Consider the following 20,012-nt stretch of genomic DNA (forward strand, 5'->3'; position numbering starts at 1 on the left):
AACCTGTACGCTTCCCATCCCTCCTCCAGGATTATCAGACGTGGCTGGACCTCCGGGAGTTTGAGACACGCAGAGGGGAGCGCTACATCACCCACGAGAGCGACGACACCCGCTGGGAGGAGCACGCCGACGAGAGAAGCCTGCACTACCCCAAGCACTTCATCATGGCACCCAATCTGGACGACATGGAGGAGGACCCCTAGTGGCCGGGAGGACTGCCTGCAGGATGCACGTGTTTCAGGAGGAGTTCACAGGGCATCCTGGGACTCAGGAGTCTCATGGCTAGTGCTTGGGTCCTTGGAACCTGCCACTCCTGGCTGAGACTGTAAGCTTAAACAGGCAGAGATGCATATATAGCCTACATGTATGTGCATGAAGGTGTAATCGTGCACTACTACGTGGAACAGACAGGAGGCGATGCAGTGGACAGGCAGCAGTGTGGTGATACAGCACCATGACATGGGAACACACGATGGTGTTGTGAGGGAGGGGGTGATGATCGAGTATCTTTAGGTTGTTTTGTTTTCATCACATTCCAGAGACATGGTTTCTTTCTCCGCCGGCTGCCTTCTCTACAAGCCATAATATACAGTATGAGCCTGAAAGACATGCATTACCTTTGGGGGTTGGTTAGATAGGGATTCCCCCAGCAACAGTAATAAACATTTGCACTGCCTTTCAACCCAGAAAAAGGGTTTCTATAAAATATGGTTACTTTAGACCAAATCCAGGAGACCGAGAAACAGTCAAGCTTTTCAGCTTCAATAGCATATTGTTTTAATGTTGTTCGTTTAACATGTGTATTTGAAATCTCGTCACGACTACATTCAATTGTTAGTTTACCATGAGAGTGCTATTTTTGGAAAACTTTTCTTTCTATTGGTTTTATGTAATGCTATTGAACTGGAACACTTAAAGGGATACTTCGGGATTTTGGGCAATTAAGCACTTTCCTTCCCCAGAGTCAGAGGATCTCTTGGGTACCATTTTTATGTCTCTTCATCCAGCATGAAGGAAGTAAGAGGTATTTTCGCAAGCCAATGCTAACTAGCGTTAGCGGGATATGCCTGGCAGTCTATGGAATCTACTCGCATGCTAGCAGTTACCATAGACTTCCAGTCATTGCGCTAACGCTAGTTAGCAATTGCACTAACACTAGTTAGCAACTTCCTTCAAACTGCACGCAGAGACATACAAATGGTACCCACGAGTTAATCTGACTGGGGAAGTAGATAAAGGGCTTAATTGCCAATATCCTGAAGTATCCCTTTAATACAAAATATGCTAATGTCGTGGATATACACTCAGTGGCTAGTTTATTAGCTACACCATCCCGTTCACAAAAATGGTTCGCTCCTACAGACAGTGAGTCACGTGGCCGTGGCTTGCTATATAAAGCAGGCAGACAGGCATCGAGACATTCAGTTACTATTCGCTTGAACGTTAGAATGGACAAGACGAGTGACCTAAGCAACTTTGAGCGGGGTATGATTGTCGGTGCCGGTATCTCGGAAATGTCCGTTCTCCTGGGCTTTTCACGCACGACAGTGTCCGGGGTTTACTGAGAATGGTAAACAAAAAACATCTAGCCAGCAATAGTCCTGTAGGTGAAAACAGCTCGTTGATGAGCGCTTGAAGGAGAATGGCAAGAATCGTGCAAGCTAACAGGCGGGCCATGAACAGGCAAATAACAGTGCAGTACAACAGTGGTGTGCAGAATGGCATCTCGGAACACACAACTCGTCAGTCCTTGTCACGGATGGGCTATTACAGCAGATGACCACACCGGGTTCCACTCCTATCAGCTAAAAACAAGAAGAAGTGGCTTCAGTGGGCACGCGATTACCAACACTGGACAATTGAGGAGTGGAAAAACATCCAACAAATCCCGGTTCCTGTTTCGTCATGTGGATTGCAGAGTCAGGATTTGGCGTAAGAAGCATGAGACCATAGGCCCATCCTGCCTGGTGTCAACGGTAGAGGCTGCTCAATTGGTAACAAGGCACACGTTAGATCCGTTGTTACCAATTGAGCAACGTTTCCATTTCCCAAACAATTCAGGCTGTTCTGGAGGCAAAGGGTGGTCCGACCCTGTACTAGATGGGTGTACCTTATAAACTGGTCATTGACCACATATTTATTTTGCTTATTCGGTGAGATGTTTTTTTGCACTTTTAGTTAACTGTAATCTCTGGCTCCCTTATTGGATGCCTTGAATGACGTTGTGAACCAATCAGCAGCTGCTCCACACGATCTTATCTTCCCTCCTTAGAAAAATGCCAGATAAAAAAAAAAAATGAAGCTAACTCAAGCCTGAGAATTCTACCCATAGAAATATAATTAATAGAAGTAATTGTATTTTTATGATTCTACCCTTTTTTTTTTTATATATAACTACGAACATTCTGGATGTCAACTAAATGGAGTACAGTGCTAAGTGTCAGAAAAACATTGATATGATTGCTCAATGATAACCAAGCCTAGGAAATTGTAGATATTAATTCTCTGCTCTCAGCCATACCGTTAGCTTACAAATGTTATATTTTTTAATGAAGTAAAGATAGTTGATAAATGTTTTTCAAGTACCAAATGTATGATTTTTGTTCAAGAACTGATGGGCCTTCTCAAAGCTTTGCCTTATTTCTTTCCCTTCCTTGTTTCGTTACATGACCAATATGTTGTTGTTCCTTATGTCCTTTGTCCTGTTGTGTATGTATGGTTGACTGGGTTCACCCAAGGCCAGAACTACTGCTGTACTCCGGTGAGAGAGCTGCAGGGCCAAGCAGTCCAGCAGATTCACAACGGATGAATCCCAAATGGCACCCTATTCCCTATACAGTGCACTAATTCTGACCAGAGCTATTCCCTATATAGGGAATAGAGCGCCATTTGGGATGTAGCCAAACGTCTGAGCACAGTGAAAGCATGGGAGCATACAGAGAAAGCAGCAGAGACATTTACTCAGTACTCTGTAATAATACCATGAATGCAACATGTTTGCTGAAGAGAGAAATCCTACATTTGTCATAGAGAGAAGAAGAGGGATGTGGCTTACCATGCCTTCAATACTGTGGTGTTGTGTGTGTGTGTGTGTGTGTGTGTGTGTGTGTGTGTGTGTGTGTGTGTGTGTGTGTGTGTGTACACGTGTTACATTTTGGCTGTGTTGAGTGTTTTTCCCATCCCAACCTAAATCATGAATTGATCATGTCTCATTGAGTGATGGCCTTACAGCATGCAACTGCTTATAGCCGTTAATAACATACAAATACATCAGAAATAAAAGAATAGGGCATTTGACATCGCTGGAACCAAGTGCAGACTTATCATGCTCAACGCAGGATACCCAGTTAAAACATACAGTGAATGAGTAGAAAGAACGAATGCAGAATTAGTTGACTGTGCAATTGTGTGCAGGGGCCAAAAATGCAGATTTTTCTTTTGTGAAAACACCAAGTGACTTAAATGACACACCAATATGTTTTCTTCTCCCTCTCCTTACTTTGGTATTCGCCTATTCAGTCTCAACCCACCACCTTGGACTGTGAAACAACGTTCTGTTATGAACTTCGCCATACGGTATACTGTATTTTCAGTGTACAAAGTTCATGTAGAAGGGTAATGACTTAAACCTGAGATTCATTTAAAATGTGTGTTGCCACTGGATTGGCAGATGTCAGTGTTTTCTTCATTTCAATATTGACATATCTAATAAAACATTTCCTCGGACAGTACTGCAGAGAATGTACTCATTTCATTTGCAGCTCGTTTACAATTGGTCCTATTTTTTTGGTTTTTAATTTATGTAAGACTACACAGTGCTCAAAACATTAAGAACACCTTCCTAATATTGAGTTGCACCCCCTTTTGCCCTCAGAACAGCCTTCATTTTGTCGGGGCATGGGCTCTACAAGGTGTCAAAAGTGTTCCACAGGGATGCTGGCTCATGTTCACTCCAATGTTTCTCACAGTTGTGTCAAGTTGGCTGGATGTCCTTTGGGTGGCGAACCATTCTTGATATACGTGGGAAACTGTTGAGCAAAAACAGCAGCTTTGCAGTTCTTGACACAAACCGGTGGCACCTACTACCATACCCTGTTCAAAGGCACTTATATATTTTGTCTTACTCATTCATCCTCTTAAATGGCACATAGTAGTGCACTATATAGTGTACCATTTGGGAAACATAGGAACTGGGATAAAGTGCTCTTTTTATGGCTCTAATCTGTGTAATTAAAACCAAATGCCACAGAGTGCCAGTGGAGCCTGTCACATTTCATTGTGCCATATGTTAGATGAACAGAGCCATTTGTGGCTGGGGAAGAAAATAAATGGCTAACTACTGCTGTGTAATGATAGCACCACATGTTGAGGCCAACATTTCTGTTGCCTTTCTAAGAAATCGACATGTTCCTTCCAAATAAAAATATACTGGATTAATATCAATAAATATTTTCAGTCTTAATCAAATGATCACATAAAAATAAAGAAAATACTTAGTGCATTATGTGATTCCCAGACAAAGATGGTACAGCTATATAATATACACAAGAAGAATGTTGTGTAATGACTTTTAATCATCAGGACTTTAATATCTTAGCTTCACATTAGCCTCCCTCAGTAGGACTGGCTGGTTATTTTGGCTACGGTGATAGTCCTGTGTAATAGTCTCTTTTAATTGCTACTGGGGCAGCAAGGGCGAGCCTGTCAGAGCAAAACACAGCATGCTGCGAGTGGCTGACATGCATCCCAAATGGCACCCTACTCCCTATGTAGTGCACTACTTTTGACCAGAGGTCAAAAGTAGTGCACTACATAGGGAGTAGGGTGCCATTTGGGACATGGCTGCTATCTACTAACGCCACGCTCACCCAATTGGTTCAAGATGTTAAGGCAGCCAGGCACCCCGTGGCCCATTAATAGTTTCCTTCCAAAAGACAGGAGCAGAGCGGAGCTGTATTCCTATAGCTTGAAACGCTGTGACCTGGGGGGACGTTCTTCTGACTGAGAACATCACCCAAGTATGAAATGCTCACTATGTAAACAAATGTGTTCACAAACAAATGTGTTCCTTGCGCTTTTTGGGCACAAGGAACATTTCTGGGATATTTTATTTCAGCTCATGAAACATGGGACCAACACTTTACATGTTGCATTTATATTTTAGTTCTGTATACATTAGTCACCTTAGCCCCATGTATAAATAAGTGGCAAAATGCTGTGTAAACACAGGGTTCCTTCCCACCTGTAAGCGTGTATCGATGCCCATATTCAGGAAGTCTCTTTGGCCCCATGCAGGCCACCGTAGCTCCAGCCATCTACCTCGGGTAACCGAAGTCCAAGACAGCAGTAAGGTCAGCAGAGCCAGGGGACGCTAGGACATCTTGGAGCTTATGACCTTTGAAACCCTGGGGGTGGGGGACAGGAGAGGCGGTCTGGTGTTATGACAACATGACGCATGACTACAATAGTTTGCTATTTGTGTATTGTTACATTTTCATTTGACTTAATTTGTTAGTTGTTAAATATTTCCTTCTTTTTAAAAAAAAATCCAAATCAGGTGCTTCCTTTCACGTGCAACAGCTGATAATATCTTCATGTAGTCACTTGTGACAAGTGTGAGCCGTGCTGAACCATGGACGCCTTGTTCACAGATGGGATTGTGCAGTTCCCTGCCACATGTCTTTCGAAGGAGGGGGCCGCTTGTTTGAAACCCCCACCCCCCCCACCCACCCTTTTCATCACACACATTAGTGAGTCCCAGAGCCAGAGAGCCATGTAGGGAGAGCCCACCCCTCTTAATAGGGGCCAGATGGGGCTAGGTTAGTGTGGAGCACGAGGAACAGGACTGGAGGGCAGTTGACCCTGATTTCCGTGTGTCACCAGCAAAGGGCAAGAGAGGTATGTCGCCTTCCTGCATCGGTTTCCTTGTCGTTGAGGCTTGTTCGGCTAATCACATTACCATACACACTAAGTCAGAGACACACACAAACCGGGACCGTATTAAAACCTGCTGATTAATGGGCCAAGTTGGAGACATGATGGTACATACTCTGTCTTGGTCCCGCCGTGGCCGTAGTCTGCAATCAGTGCTGCGCCCCCGTCCTCTGCAATCCGATTGGCCAGTTGCTGGACGATGACCCCTCCCTCCGGGCAGACCTCCACGAGCCGTCTCACTTCATCTGCCTAGGAGGTGAGGGGTTTCAGAACAAAAACAAGAGCGGCTCTGCTTACCTCGTCTGTGTGAAGCCCAGGCCAACACACAGAGGCCTGGGAACACGCATCATCAATCATACATGGCTTCACTTCCAAATCATCTCCACTAAGCAGCACCGGCTCCAAGCCCCTAGGCAACACAGAACCAAAAGGAGGGGCTTGCCTGGGTGGGATAAGAAGCATCCCAAACGGCACCATATTCCCTATATTGTGCACTACCCTATGGGCCCTGGTCAAAAGTAGTGCACTATATAGGGAATAGGGTGCGATTTGGGACACATGCCCTTAGACTAATCGGGGAACACATGTTGAGGGGAAAAAGAGACTCAAGTGGAGTATTAAAAGCTATAGGCCTATCTACTTCAAATGGAAACTCCATTAGACCACAGTGATGAAAGAGCGGAGCAGCAGAGAAGATTATGGACAGCTTTTAACCATGGCGAGCGTAAAGAGAACAGCGTTAAGGTTATTAAACTCTACTACAATATGTGGAACCTGAGATACACATGCCTGTCAGGCACGGGCTGCAGCCATTAGTCGGGATTTCAAACCAGTAAGGGGGTTTCACCCAAGATCACTCATGATGTCAGGCTTTGGCACGCTGTTCAAAGCCCCTGCACTCTTCCAGAGAGACCAGATGAAATAGGTTGGTACTGTATATATTGCATAAACGTGGGTAATAAAAGACAGATGCTGGAGTCGTCAAACTTTTAAGAAAAAAGGAGTTTGTCGAGCAATTTGTGGGTGTGTTTGTGTCTATGTACCATAAAACAAAGGCTTAAGCAAAGATATTGAAACGTTTTTTTTTTTGTATCTTTGTTATAAAAAAAAAATCAAAGGCCCAATGCATCCATTTTTATCTCAATATAAAATCATTTCTGGGTCACAAAAGTAGCTGGTTGAGAGGTTTGGAACTCTAATTTATTGGTCTATTAACTTATACCGCCTGGTGATGTCACCATGCAAGCCAAAACCACACCCATGCAAAACCAGTTAAGAGTGAATTGTATTTTCAACCAGCAACTATCAGGAAATAACATTGATCACATTTCTTCACACTTTTACAGTGTTAGTTTCATCAGCTGTTGTACAATATGATACAACAACTCAAGAAAAACTCAATCAAAAACGTGATTTTCCTGTGTTTTACAGTTTACATACATACACCTTAGGCCAAATACATTTAAACTTAGTTTTTCCAAATTTCTGACATTTAATCCTAGTAAAAATTCTGTCTTAGGTCAGTTAGGATCACCACTTTATTTTAAGAATGTGAAATGTCAGAATAATAGCAGAGAGAATTATTTATTTCACATTCCCAGTGGGTCAGAAGTTTACATACACTCAATTAGTATTTGATAGCATTGCCTTTAAATTGTTTAACTAGGGTCAAACGTTTCGGGTAGCCTTCCATAAGCTTTCCACAATAAGTTGAGTGAATTTTGGCCCATTCCTCCAGACAGAGCTGGTGTAACTGAGTCAGGTTTGTTGGCCTCCTTGCTCGCACACGCTTTTTCAGTTCTACCAAAAATAATTCTATAGGATTGAGGTCAGGGCTTTGGGATGGCCACTCCAATACCTTGACGTTGTTGTCCTTAAGCCATTTTGCCACAACTTTGAAAGTATGCTTGGGTCATTGTCCATTTGAAAGACCCATTTGCGACCAAGCTTTAACTTCCTGACTGATGTCTTGAGATGTTGCTTCAATATATCCACATAATTTTCCTCCCTCATGATGCCATCTATTTTGTAAAGTGCACCAGTCCCTCCTACAGCAAAGCACCCCCACAACATGATGCTGCCACCCCCGTGCTTCACGGTTGGGATGGTGTTCTTCGGCTTGTAAGCCTCCCCCTTTTCCCTCCAAACATAACGATGGTCATTATGGCCAAACAGTTCTTTTTTTGTTTCATCAGACCAGAGGACATTTCTCCAAAAAGTACAATCTTTGTCCCCATGTGCAGTTGCAAACCGTAGTCTGGCTTTCTAATGGTGGTTTTGGGGCAGTGGCTTCTTCCTTGCTGAGCGGCCTTTCAGGTTATGTCGATATAGGATTTGTGTTTTACTGTGGATATAGATACTTTTGTACCTGTTTCCTCCAGCATCTTCACAAGGTCCTGCTGTTGTTCTGGGATTGATTTGCACTTGTCGCACCAGAGTACGTTCATCTCTAGGAGACAGAACGTGTCTTCTTCCTGAGCGGTATGACGGCTGCGTGGTCCCATGGCGTTTAGTGAACATAGTGAACATCCGGCGCCGAAACGAGATGGCCGCCTCGCTTCGCGTTCCTTGGAAAATATGCAGTATTTTGTTTTTTTATGTGTTATTTCTTACATCGGTACCCCAGGTAATCTTAGGTTTCATTACATACAGTCGGGAGGAACTACTGAATATACGATTAACATCAACTCACCATCGTTCCTACCAGGAATATGACTTTCCCGAAACGGATCCAGTGTTTTGCCTTCCACCCAATACAATGGATCTGATCCCAGCCGGCGACCCTGTGCGACGCCGTAAAAGGGCAAACGAGGCGTCTCCTGGTCAGGCTGCGAGACGGGCACATCGCGCTCCACTCCCTAGCATACTACTCGCCAATGTCCAGTCTCTTGACAATAAGGTTGATGAAATCCGAGCACGGGTAGCATTCCAGAGAGACATCAGGGATTGCAACGTGCTCTGCTTCACGGAAACATGGCTAACTCAAGAGACGCTAACGGAGTCGGTGCAGCCACTGGTTTCTTCATGCATCGCGCCGACAGAAACAAACATCTTTCTGGTAAGAAGAGGGCGGGGGGTATGCCTTATGATTAACGAGACGTGGTGTGATCATCATAACAACACACAGGAACTCAAGTCATTCTGTTCACCTGATCTAGAACTCCTCACAATCAAATGTCGACCGCATTATCTACCAAGGGAATTCTCTTCGATCATAATCACAGCCGTATATATTCCCCCCAAGCAGACACATCGATGGCCCTGAACGAACTTTATCTGACTCTTTGTAAACTGGAAACCACACACCCTGAGGCTGCATTCATCGTAGCTGGGATTTTAACAAGGCTAATCTAAAAACAAAACTCCCTAAATTCTATCAGCATATCGATTGTGCTACCAGGGCTGAAAAACCCTAGATCATTGTTATACTAATTTCCGCGACGCATATAAGGCCTCCCCCGCCCCCCTTTCGGAAAAGCTGACCACGACTCCATTTGTTGATTCCAGCCTACAAACAGAAACTAAAACAACAAGCTCCCGCGCTCAGGTCTGTTCAACGCTGGTCCGACCAATCTGATTCCACGCTTCAAGACTGCTTCGATCACGCGGATTGGAATATGTTCCGCATTGCGTCCAACAACAATATTGACGAATATGCTGATTCGGTGAGCGGTTCATTAGGAAGTGCATTGACGATGTCGTACCCACAGCAACGATTAAAACATTCCCAAACCAGAAACCGTGATTGACGGCAGCATTCGCGTGAAACTGAAAGCGCGAACCACTGCTTTTAACCAGGGCAAGTGACCGGAAGCAGACCGAATACAAACAGTGTAGCTATTCTCTCCGCAAGGCAATCAAACAGGCTAAGTCCCAGTACAGAGACAAAATCGAGTCGCAATTCAACACTCAGACACAAGAGGTATGGCAGGGTCTACAGTCAATCACGGATTACAAAAAGAAAACCAGCCCCGTCGCGGACCAGGATGTCTTGCTCCCAGACAGGCTAAACAACTTTTTGCCCGCTTTGAGGACAATACAGTGCCACTGACACGGCCCCCTACCAAAACCTGCGGCTCTCCTTCACTGCAGCCGAGGTGAGTAAAACATTTAAACGTGTTAACCCTCGCAAGGCTGCAGGCCCAGACGGCATTCCCAGCCGCGTCCTCAGAGCATGCGCAGACCAGCTGGCTGGTGTGTTTACGGACATATTCAATCAATCCTTATCCCAGTCTGCTGTCCCACATGCTTCAAGAGGCCACCATTGTTCCTGTTCCCAAGAAAGCTAAGGTAACTGAGCTAAACGACTACCGCCCCGTAGCACTCACTTCCGTCATCATGAAGTGCTTTGAGAGACTAGTCAAGGACCATATCACCTCCACCCTACCGGACACCCTAGACCCACTCCAATTTGCTTACCGACCCAATAGGTCCACAGACGACGCAATCGCAACCACACTGCACACTGCCCTAACCCATCTTGACAAGAGGAATACCCATGTGAGAATGCTGTTCATCGATTACAGCTCAGCATTTAACACCATAGTACCTCAAACTCATCAAGCTCGAGACCCTGGGTCTCGACCCCCCCTGTGCAACTGGGTCCTGGACTTCCTGACGGGCCGCCCCCAGGTGTGAGGGTAGGTAACAACATCTCCACCCCGCTGATCCTCAACACTGGGCCCCACAAGGTGCGCTCTGAGCCCTCTCCTGTACTCCCTGTTCACCCACGACTGCGTGCCATGCACGCCTCCAACTCAATCATCAAGTTTGCGGATGACACTACAGTGGTAGGCTTGATTACCAACAACGACGAGACGGCCTACAGGGAGGAGGTGAGGCCCTCGGAGTTGGTGTCAGGAAAATAACCTCACACCAACGTCAACAAAACAAAGGAGATGATTGTGGACTTCAGGAAACAGCAAGGGAGCACCCCCCATCCACATCGACGGGTCAGTAGTGGAGAAGGTGGAAAGTTTTAAGTTCCTCGGTGTACACATCACGACAAACTGAATTGGTCCACCCACACAGACAGCGTCGTGAAGAAGGCGCACAGCGCCTCTTCAACCTCAGGAGGCTGAAGAAATTCGGCTGTCACCAAAAGCACTCACAAAACTTCTACAGATGCACAATCGAGAGCATCCTGTCGGGCTGTATCACCGCCTGGTACGGCAACTGCTCCGCCCACAACCGTAAGGCTCTCCAGAGGTAGTGAGGTCTGCAGAACGCATCACCGGGGCAAACTACCTGCCCTCCAGGACACCACACCACCCGATGTCACAGGAAGGCCATAAAGATCATCAAGACAACAACCACCCAAGCCACTGCCTGTTCACCCCGCTATCATCCAGAAGGCGAGGTCAGTACAGGTGCATCAAAGCAGGGACCGAGAGACTGAAAAACAGCTTCTATCTCAAGGCCATCAGACTGTTAAACAGCCACCACTAACATTTAGCGGCCGCTGCAACATACTGACTCAACTCCAGCCACTTAAAAATGGGAATTGATGGAAATTATGTAAAAATGTACCACTAGCCACTTTAAACAATGCCACTTAATATAATTGTTACATACCCTACATTACCCATCTCATATGTATATACTGTACTCTATATCATCTACTGCATCTTGCCATCTTTATGTAATACATGTACCACAGCCACTTTAAACTATGCCACTTTAGTTTACATACCTACAGTACTCATCTCATATGTATATACCGTACTCTATACCATCTACTGCATCTTGCCTATGCCGTTCTGTACCACCACTCATTCATATATCTTTATGTACATATTCTTTATCCCTTTACACTTGTGTGTGTATGGTAGTAGTTGTGGAATTGTTAGGTTAGATTACTTGTGTTATTACTGCATTGTCAGAACTAGAAGCACAAGCATTTCGCTACACTCGCATTAACATCTGCTAACCATGTGTATGTGACTAATAAAATTTGATTTGATTTGATTTATACTTGTGTACTATTGTTTGTACAGATGAACGTGGTACCTTCAGGCATTTGGAAATTGCTCCCAAGGATAAACCAGACTTGTGGAGGTCTACATTTTTTTTTCCTGAGGTCTTGGCTGATTTCTTTTGATTTTCCCATGATGTCAAGCAAAGAGGCACTGAGTTTGAAGGTAGGCCTTGAAATACATCCAAAGGTACACCTCCAATTGACGCAAATGATGTCAATTAGCCTATCAGAAGCTTCTAAAGCCATGCCATCATTTTCTGGAATTTTCCAAGCTGTTTAAAGGCACAGTCAACTTAGTGTATGTAAACTTCTGACCCACTGGAATTGCGATACAGTGAATTATAAGTGAAATAATCTGTCTGTAAACAATTGTTGGGAAAATTACTTGTGTCATGCACAAAGCAGATGTCCTAACCGACTTGCCAAAACTATAGTTTGTTAACAAGAAATTAGTGTAGTGGTTGAAAAACTAGTTTTAATGACTCCAACCTAAGTGTATGTATGTAAACTTCCGACTTCAACTGTATATACACTGAGTGTACAAAACATTAGAAACACCTGCTCTTTCCACGACAGACTGACCAGGTGAAAGCTATGATCCCTTAATTGATGTCACATGTTAAATCCACTTCAATAAGTGTAGATGAAGGGAAGGAGACGGGTTAAAGAAGGATTTTTAAGCCTTGAGGCAATTGACATGAATTGGCATGGATTGTGTGCCATTCAGAGGGTGAATGGGAAAGTAAAAATATTTAAGTGTCTTTGAACGGAGTATCGTAGTATGCACATCAGTTTGTGTCAAGAACTGCAATGCTGCTGTTTCCCCCCCCCCCAACACTCAACAGTTTCTTGTGTCTATCAAGTATGGTCCAACTTGACACAACTGTGGGAAGCACTGTAGTCAACATCCGTGTGGAACGCTTTTGACACCTCGTAGAGTCCATGCTGTTCTGAGGGGAAAAAGGGGAGTGCAACTCAATATTCGGAAGGTTTTAATAATGTTTTGTGCACTCAGTGTACATTTCCACACTATGAGGTTGACATAATACTGTGAAATTGATGATAATGCACTTTTTGTGTAACGCTTGTTTGAAAAGACCACCTGAAATTTCAGCCTGTTTTGGTGGTATGGAGTTTTGGCCTGCCTGGTGACATCCCATGCCCACTCAGACCACTCCCAGACGGTCCTAACTGTCTAGCTTGTTTCTTGCTTGAGAAATTGCTCTTTGCTAAGAAGCATTTTTGTTTCTTTTTGACCATTTTAATTGAAAACAATCACAGCAAGGTCCTTTAATTATTACACAGAAATGATTTGATATTGACATTAAAAAAACAGCTGCATTCGACCTTTAATCATCAACAGCAGCACTCACCTGTATGGGCTGAGGAGAGGCAAGAGTGGGAGCTGGCACTATGACAAACCTCAGCTTGCCTGGCTCATCTAGGTCAATATCCACCATCACCTCCCTCCAGCCCTTCTTTGTTCTCTGTGCCCACATCACAATCAATGCACAACGCAACGGATCAAATGGCACTTACAATTCATGTTTTTCAATTACTTGTGATCTGTTCTCAAGATCTATATGTCTAATCCAAATAGCTGGTAAAGTAAATGTACCTGGAATTTGTGGATGGGTAAGGCATCAAAGAACTCATGAGCAAGGTAGATGATGAAGCCTGTTTGAAAGAAAAAAATGCCAATCAATAACAAATTCACACCCAGTAAATGAAATGTATTAAAATCTTACCATAGCTAAATGATTAAGGATTAGAGCATGCATCATTAGTCTCCAGCCAAGTTTCTATACCACGTCTACCTCGAGACACGTAATCCAACATGAGATGAACTAAAATTACCTCATTTAAAACTATAGAATAATACCTCTGGGGACGTCATCCAGGTTGCGGTACCAGAAGATGGGGAGGCCTGTGGTGGTGGTCCCCTGGCGGTACACAGGCTCATCCTTCCTGGCCCACACCCAGAGCCTGGGCCTGGACCTGGCTCAGTTTAGAACTCACCTCCACAAGGTGCACTGAGACAGCAGCGCCACCCAGGGCCCCACGCAGCTGACTGATGACCTGGACAACACAGACAGACAGACAGTGTATTGTTTAGCAGTTTAGCTTATTAGATTGATGGACTAAATATGGAAATTGCTCCCTCCACTGGTCATATATTGAACTCACATTGGCCATGTAGTAGGACATAGTATCACATACAGTACCAGTCAAAGTTTGGACACATCTACTCTTTCAATGTTTTTTCTTTATTTTTAAAAATTTTCTACATTGTAGAATAGTGAAGATATGAAACTATGAAATAACACATATGGAATCATGTAGTAAGCAAAGAAAGTGTTAAATCAAAATATATTTTAGATTCTTCAAAGAAGCCACCCTTTGCCTTGATGACAGCTTTGCACACTCTTGGCATTCTCTCAACCAGCTTCATGAGGAATGATTTTCCAACTGCCTTGAAGGAGTTCCCAAATATGCTGAGAACTTTTTAGCTGCTTTTCCTTCACTCTGCGGTCCAACTCATCTCAAATCATCTCAATTGGGTTGAGGTCGGGTGATTGTGGAGGCCAGGTCATCTGATGCAGCACTCCATCACTCTCCTTCTTAGTCCCATTAAGCTCAACCAGATGGTATGACGTATCGCTGCAGCACAGCACCCCCACATCATCACACCTCCTCTTCCATGCTTCACGGTGGGAACCACACATGTGGAGATCATCCGTTCACCTACTCTGCATCTCACAAAGACACGGCGGTTGGAACTAAAAATCTAAAATTTGGACTCATCAGACCAAAGGACAGATTTCCACATGTCTAATATCCATTGCTCGTGTTTCTTGCCCCAAGCAAGTGTCTTCTTATTATTGGTGTCCTTTAGTAGTGGTTTCTTTGTGGCAATTCAACCATAAAGGCCTGATTCACAGTCTCCTCTGAACAGTTGATGAAGAGATGTGTCTGTTACTTGAACTCTGTGAAGCATTTATTTGGACTGCAATTTCTGAAGCTGGTAACTCTAATGAACGTATCCTCTGCAGCAGAGTTAACTCTGGGTCTTCTTTTCCTGTGGCGGTCCTCATTAGAGCCAGTTTCATCATAGCACTTGATGTTTTTTGCAACTGCATTTGATGAAACTTTCAAAGCACTTGCCATTTTCCTGATTGACTGACCTTCATGTCTTAAAGTAATGATGGACTGTCATGTCTCTTTGCTTATTTGAGCTGTTTTTGCCATAATATGGACTTAGCCCTATTTGGTATAAGACCATCTTCTGTATACCACTCCTACCTTGTCAAAACACAACTGATTGGCTCAAATGCATTAAGAAGGAAAGAAATTCCTTTTAACAAGGCACACATGTTAATTGAAATGCATTCCAGGTGACTACCTCATGAAGCTGGTTGAGAGAATGCCAAGAGTGTGCAAAGCTGTCATCAAGGCAAAGAGTGGCTACTTTGAAGAGTCTTAAATATATTTAGATTTGTTTAACACTTTTTTGGTTACTACATGATTCCATATGTGTTATTTCATAGTTTTGATGTCTTCACTATTATTGTACAATGTAGAAAATAGTAAAAATAAAGAAAACCACTTGAATGAGTAGGTGTGTCCAAACTTGTGACTGGTACTGTACATACTCTGTGAATGTCATTGGCCAAGGAGCCTCTTCCTGGCCCAAACTCCACTAACTGGAAGTGACTGGGCTTCCCTGTTCCCATCCACTCGCTTAAACACCAGATCCCCAGCAGCTACGGACAGAGAAGGGATAAGCTGAAACCATCATCATCACGCAGGGCATTGGTATGGAACAACATCCAGAAACTATGAAATCTCCATCTGGCCCAAGCATATCATTCTGCACATAATAGCCCTGAAAAATAAACATACCGCTTCATCTCTGAAACAAACATTGTCCTGTCTTGTCCTGTCTTGTCCTGTCTTGTCCTGTCTTGTCCTGCCCTGTCCTGCCCTGTCCTGCCCTGTCCTGTCCTGTCTTGTCTTGTCCTGTCTTGTCTTGTCTTGTCTGTCTGTGTGTGTGAGAGAGATCAGGTGGTAGTTACCTACCATGACTGGGTTAGTGAGAACCTCTCTCATGTACTCTGCCACTGAGATAGGACCTGTAGCTTTGATCTCGGAGGTTAGGTGTCTGAGCATTGAGTTCCTTGGCATTAGTTTATCTGCTCCATGATCTAACTATAAAGAAGAAGTTAACATTTAGATACAGCTTTCTGATAGAAACTAGACATAGACTGAAATGACTGTGGATACAATTACAATGAGCGATATCCATAACTAGTAAGGCTGAAATAGAGAAACTGATCTTACCAGATGATGGTGGTGGACAAGGGCAGACAAGGACTCTGCTAAAACTCTGCAGTGCTCTAACTGCCCTCATTGACAGTTATCTAGCTAGTTACAACACTCAGACAATGTTCCACTGTAACAGTAGGCTACTAACGTTATACTTTCCCAGAAATGGACATCGAGCCTGACTGCACAGTAGCATGAGACAGACAACTGAAAGCACACCGGCGGGGATCAGCTAACTGCGTTTCATAGGCCTACATACAATATCTTGTCAAACTTCAGCCCATCTTTACATGACAGACTTTGGCAGAAGATGAATTAATTCCTCAGACTCCACGAGTGTAGCCAACTAGCAAGCTAGCAGATTCAAAAGTGTTTGGTCCACCCAAGATGGCGTAGCAGTCAGACGTGTGTTTTGTCTTGTCCCGTGTAAATATAGTTTTTCCTTGTTTTTTTGGGTAAAAATGTCGTATATATTTTAATATCACTTTCCATCTACAGACTGAATATACTCTCCTGCAACCAGCCTCACCCAATGTGGTACGGATCTGCTATTTTTTATACTTAAGAACCGGAACCTCCATCAAAAGCTAGCCATTGCTAGGCCCATCTGCTAGGCCCATCTCCTGGCTAGCCGAAGAGGCCAATCAGCCACTCCTTGGGCTACAATACCTATTTTGCCAATTGGCCTGGACCCCCGCCGACCCATCACGACTGGACTACCGACGTAATCCGCCCGAGGGGGTTTTTCAACTGGCTCCTCCGTCGCGACGTCCCCTGAATGCCCACCCGCTAGCCTGCTAGCCGCGGCCCGCTAGCTGTCTAGAGCACATCGGACTGTTCGCTTAAGAGGCCCATCGGACAAATTCCTCAGCCACTATACCTATTTTGCCAATTGGCCTGGTTTACCACACGGAGCCCTGCTGATCCGTCCTCTGAACCGGAACCCCCAACAGAAGCTAGCCAGCTAACTAGCTACTAGCTAGTAGTCAGCTAGCCACTGTTAGCGGTCATCAGCTACCTTTAGCCCGGACAACTCTCGCCAGTCTGCACAGCGCGACTCAAACCAGAGCAAATCTGACTTATTTTTCTCCATATCTTCGGATTGCTACCGCAAGCTCTGAACCTTTTTTTTCCCACCTGGATCATCGCAGCTAGCTAGCCGCTATCCGAGTGGCCACTCCTGGCTAACGTCTCTGTCCCGAAGCAAGAACCAATTAGCCTTAATCCAGGCCCTGCAGTGCCTAGCTCCACTCCCATTCCCCAGGCGCTCTCATTTGTTGACTTCTGTAACCTTAAAAGCTTTGGTTTCATGCATGTTAACATCAGAAGCCTCCTCCCTAAGTTTGTTTTATTCACTGCCCTAGCACACTCTGCCAACCCGGATGTCCTAGCCGTGTCTGAATCCTGGTTTAGGAAGACCACCAAAACCCCAGAAATGTCCATCCCTAACTATAACATTTTCCGACAAGACAGAACTGCCAAAGGGGGCGGAGTTGCAATCTACTGCAGGGATAGCCTGCAGAGTTCTGTCTTACTATCCAGATCTGTGCCCAAACAATTTGAGCTTCTACTTTTAAAAATCCACCTCTCCAGAAACAAGTCTCTTACCGTGACCACCTTCTGCCCCCAGCTGTGCCCTGGACACCATATGTGAATTGAATGCCCCCCATCTATCTTCAGAGCTCGTGCTGTTCGGTGACCTAAACTGGGACATGCTTAACACCCCAGCCATCCTACAATCTAAGCTTGATGCCCTCAATCTCACAGAAATGATCAATGAACCCACCAGGTACAACCCCAAATCCATAAACACATGCACACTCATCGATATCATCCTAACCAACCTGCCCTCCAAATACACCTCTGCTGTCTTCAACCAGGATCTCAGCGATCACTGCCTCATTGCCTGCGTCCGTAATGGGTCTGCGGTCAAGCGACCACCCCTCATCACTGTCAAACGCTCCCTAAAACACTTCAGCGAGCAGGCCTTTCTAATCGACCTTGCCCGGGTATCCTGGAAGGATATTGACCTCATTCCGTCAGTAGAGGATGCCTGGTTATTCTTTAAAAGTGCTTTCCTCACCATCTTAAATAAGCATGCCCCATTCAAAAAATGTTGAACCAGGAACAGATACAGCCCTAGGTTCATTCCAGACCTGACTGCCCTTGACCAGCACAAAAACATCCTGTGGCGTACTGCACTAGCATCGAATAGCCCCCGTGATATGCAACTTTTAAGGGAAGTTAGGAACCAATATACACAGGCAGTTAGGAAAGCAAAGGCTAGCTTTTTCAAACAGAAATTTGCATCCTGTAGCACTAACTCCAAAATGTTATGGGACACTGTAAAGTCCATGGAGAATAAGAGCACCTCCTCCCAGCTGCCCACTGCACTGCGGCTAGGAAAAACTGTCACCACCGATAAATCCACGATAATTGAGAATTTCAATTAGCATTTTTCTACGGCTGGCCATGCTTTCCACCTGGCTACCCCTACCCTGGTCAACAGCACGGCACCTCTCACTAGAACTTGCCCAAGCCTCCCCCATTTCTCCTTTTCCCAAATCTAGATAGCTGATGTTCTGAAAGAGCTGCAAAATCTGGACCCCTACAATTCAGCTGGGCTAGACAATCTGGACCCTGTATTCCTAAAATTAGTCACCGAAATTGTTGCAACCCCTATTACTAGCTTGTTCAACCTCTCTTTCGTATCGTCTGAGATCCCCAAAAATTGGAAAGCTGCCGCGGTCATCCCCCTAGACCCAAACTGCTACAGACCTATATCTATCCTACCCTGCCTTTCTAAGGTCTTCGAAAGCCAAATTAACAAACAGATCACCAACCATTTCGAATCCCACCATACCTTCTCCGCTATGCAATCTTGTTTCCGAGCTGGTCATGGGTGCACCTCAGCCACGCTCAAGGTCCTAAACGATATCATAACCGCCATCGATGAGAGACAATACTGTGCAGCTGTATTCATCGACCTGGCCATGGCTTTCGACTCTGTCAATCACCACATTCTTATCGGCAGACTCAACAGCCTTGGTTTCTCAAATGACTGCCTCGCCTGGTTCACCAACTACTTCTCTGATAGAGTTCAGTGTGTCAAATATGAGGGCCTGTTGTCCGGACCTCTGGCAGTCTCTATGGGGGTGCCACAGGGTTCAATCCTCGGGCTGACTCTTTTCTCTGTATACATCAATGATGTCGCTCTTGCTGCTGGTGATTCTCTGATCCACCTCTATGCAGACGACACCATTCTGTATACTGCTGGCCCTTCTTTGGACACTGTGTTAACTAACCTCCAGACGAGCGTCAATGCCATTACAACTCTCCTTCCGTGGCCTCCAACTGCTCTTAAATGCAAGCAAAATTAAATGCATGCTCTTCAACCGATCGCTGCCCACACCTACCCACCCGTCCAGCATCACTAATCTGGACAGTTCTGACTTAGAATATGTGGACAACTACAAATACCTAGGTGTCTGGTTAGACTGTAAACTCTCCTTCCAGACTCACATTAAGCATCTCTAATCCAAAAATAAACCTAGAATCGGCAACAAAGCATCCTTCAGACATGCTGCCAAACATACCCTAGTAAAACTGACTATCCTACCGATCTTTAACTTCGGCGATGTCATTTACAAAATAGCCTCCAACACTCTACTCAGCAAATTGGATGCAGTCACAGTGCCATCCGTTTTGTCACCAAAGCCCCATATACTACCCACCACTGCGACCTGTATGCTCTCGTTGGCTGGCCTTCGCTTCA

The 20,012-nt window shown here is 44.9% G+C and overlaps 1 protein-coding gene and 1 pseudogene across 1 annotated transcript in view; one reads left to right on the forward strand and one right to left on the reverse strand.

The window, feature by feature from the left end:
• Positions 1 to 3,731, forward strand: part of LOC111973297 (serine/threonine-protein kinase D3-like) — a 58,763-nt gene extending 55,032 nt beyond the window's left edge. The window contains exon 19 of the mRNA XM_024000619.2: positions 30 to 3,731. Within this exon, the coding sequence (XP_023856387.1) occupies positions 30 to 203 (174 nt within the window). The 3' untranslated portion in view covers positions 204 to 3,731. The remainder of the gene's footprint in view (positions 1 to 29) is intronic.
• LOC111972473 (protein arginine methyltransferase NDUFAF7, mitochondrial-like) lies at positions 249 to 16,081 on the reverse strand (annotated as a pseudogene).
• Between the last annotated feature and the right edge of the window lie 3,931 nt (positions 16,082 to 20,012).

The sequence above is a fragment of the Salvelinus sp. IW2-2015 genome, linkage group LG14, assembly GCF_002910315.2.
Source record: "Salvelinus sp. IW2-2015 linkage group LG14, ASM291031v2, whole genome shotgun sequence".
NCBI classification, from domain to species: domain Eukaryota; kingdom Metazoa; phylum Chordata; class Actinopteri; order Salmoniformes; family Salmonidae; genus Salvelinus; species Salvelinus sp. IW2-2015.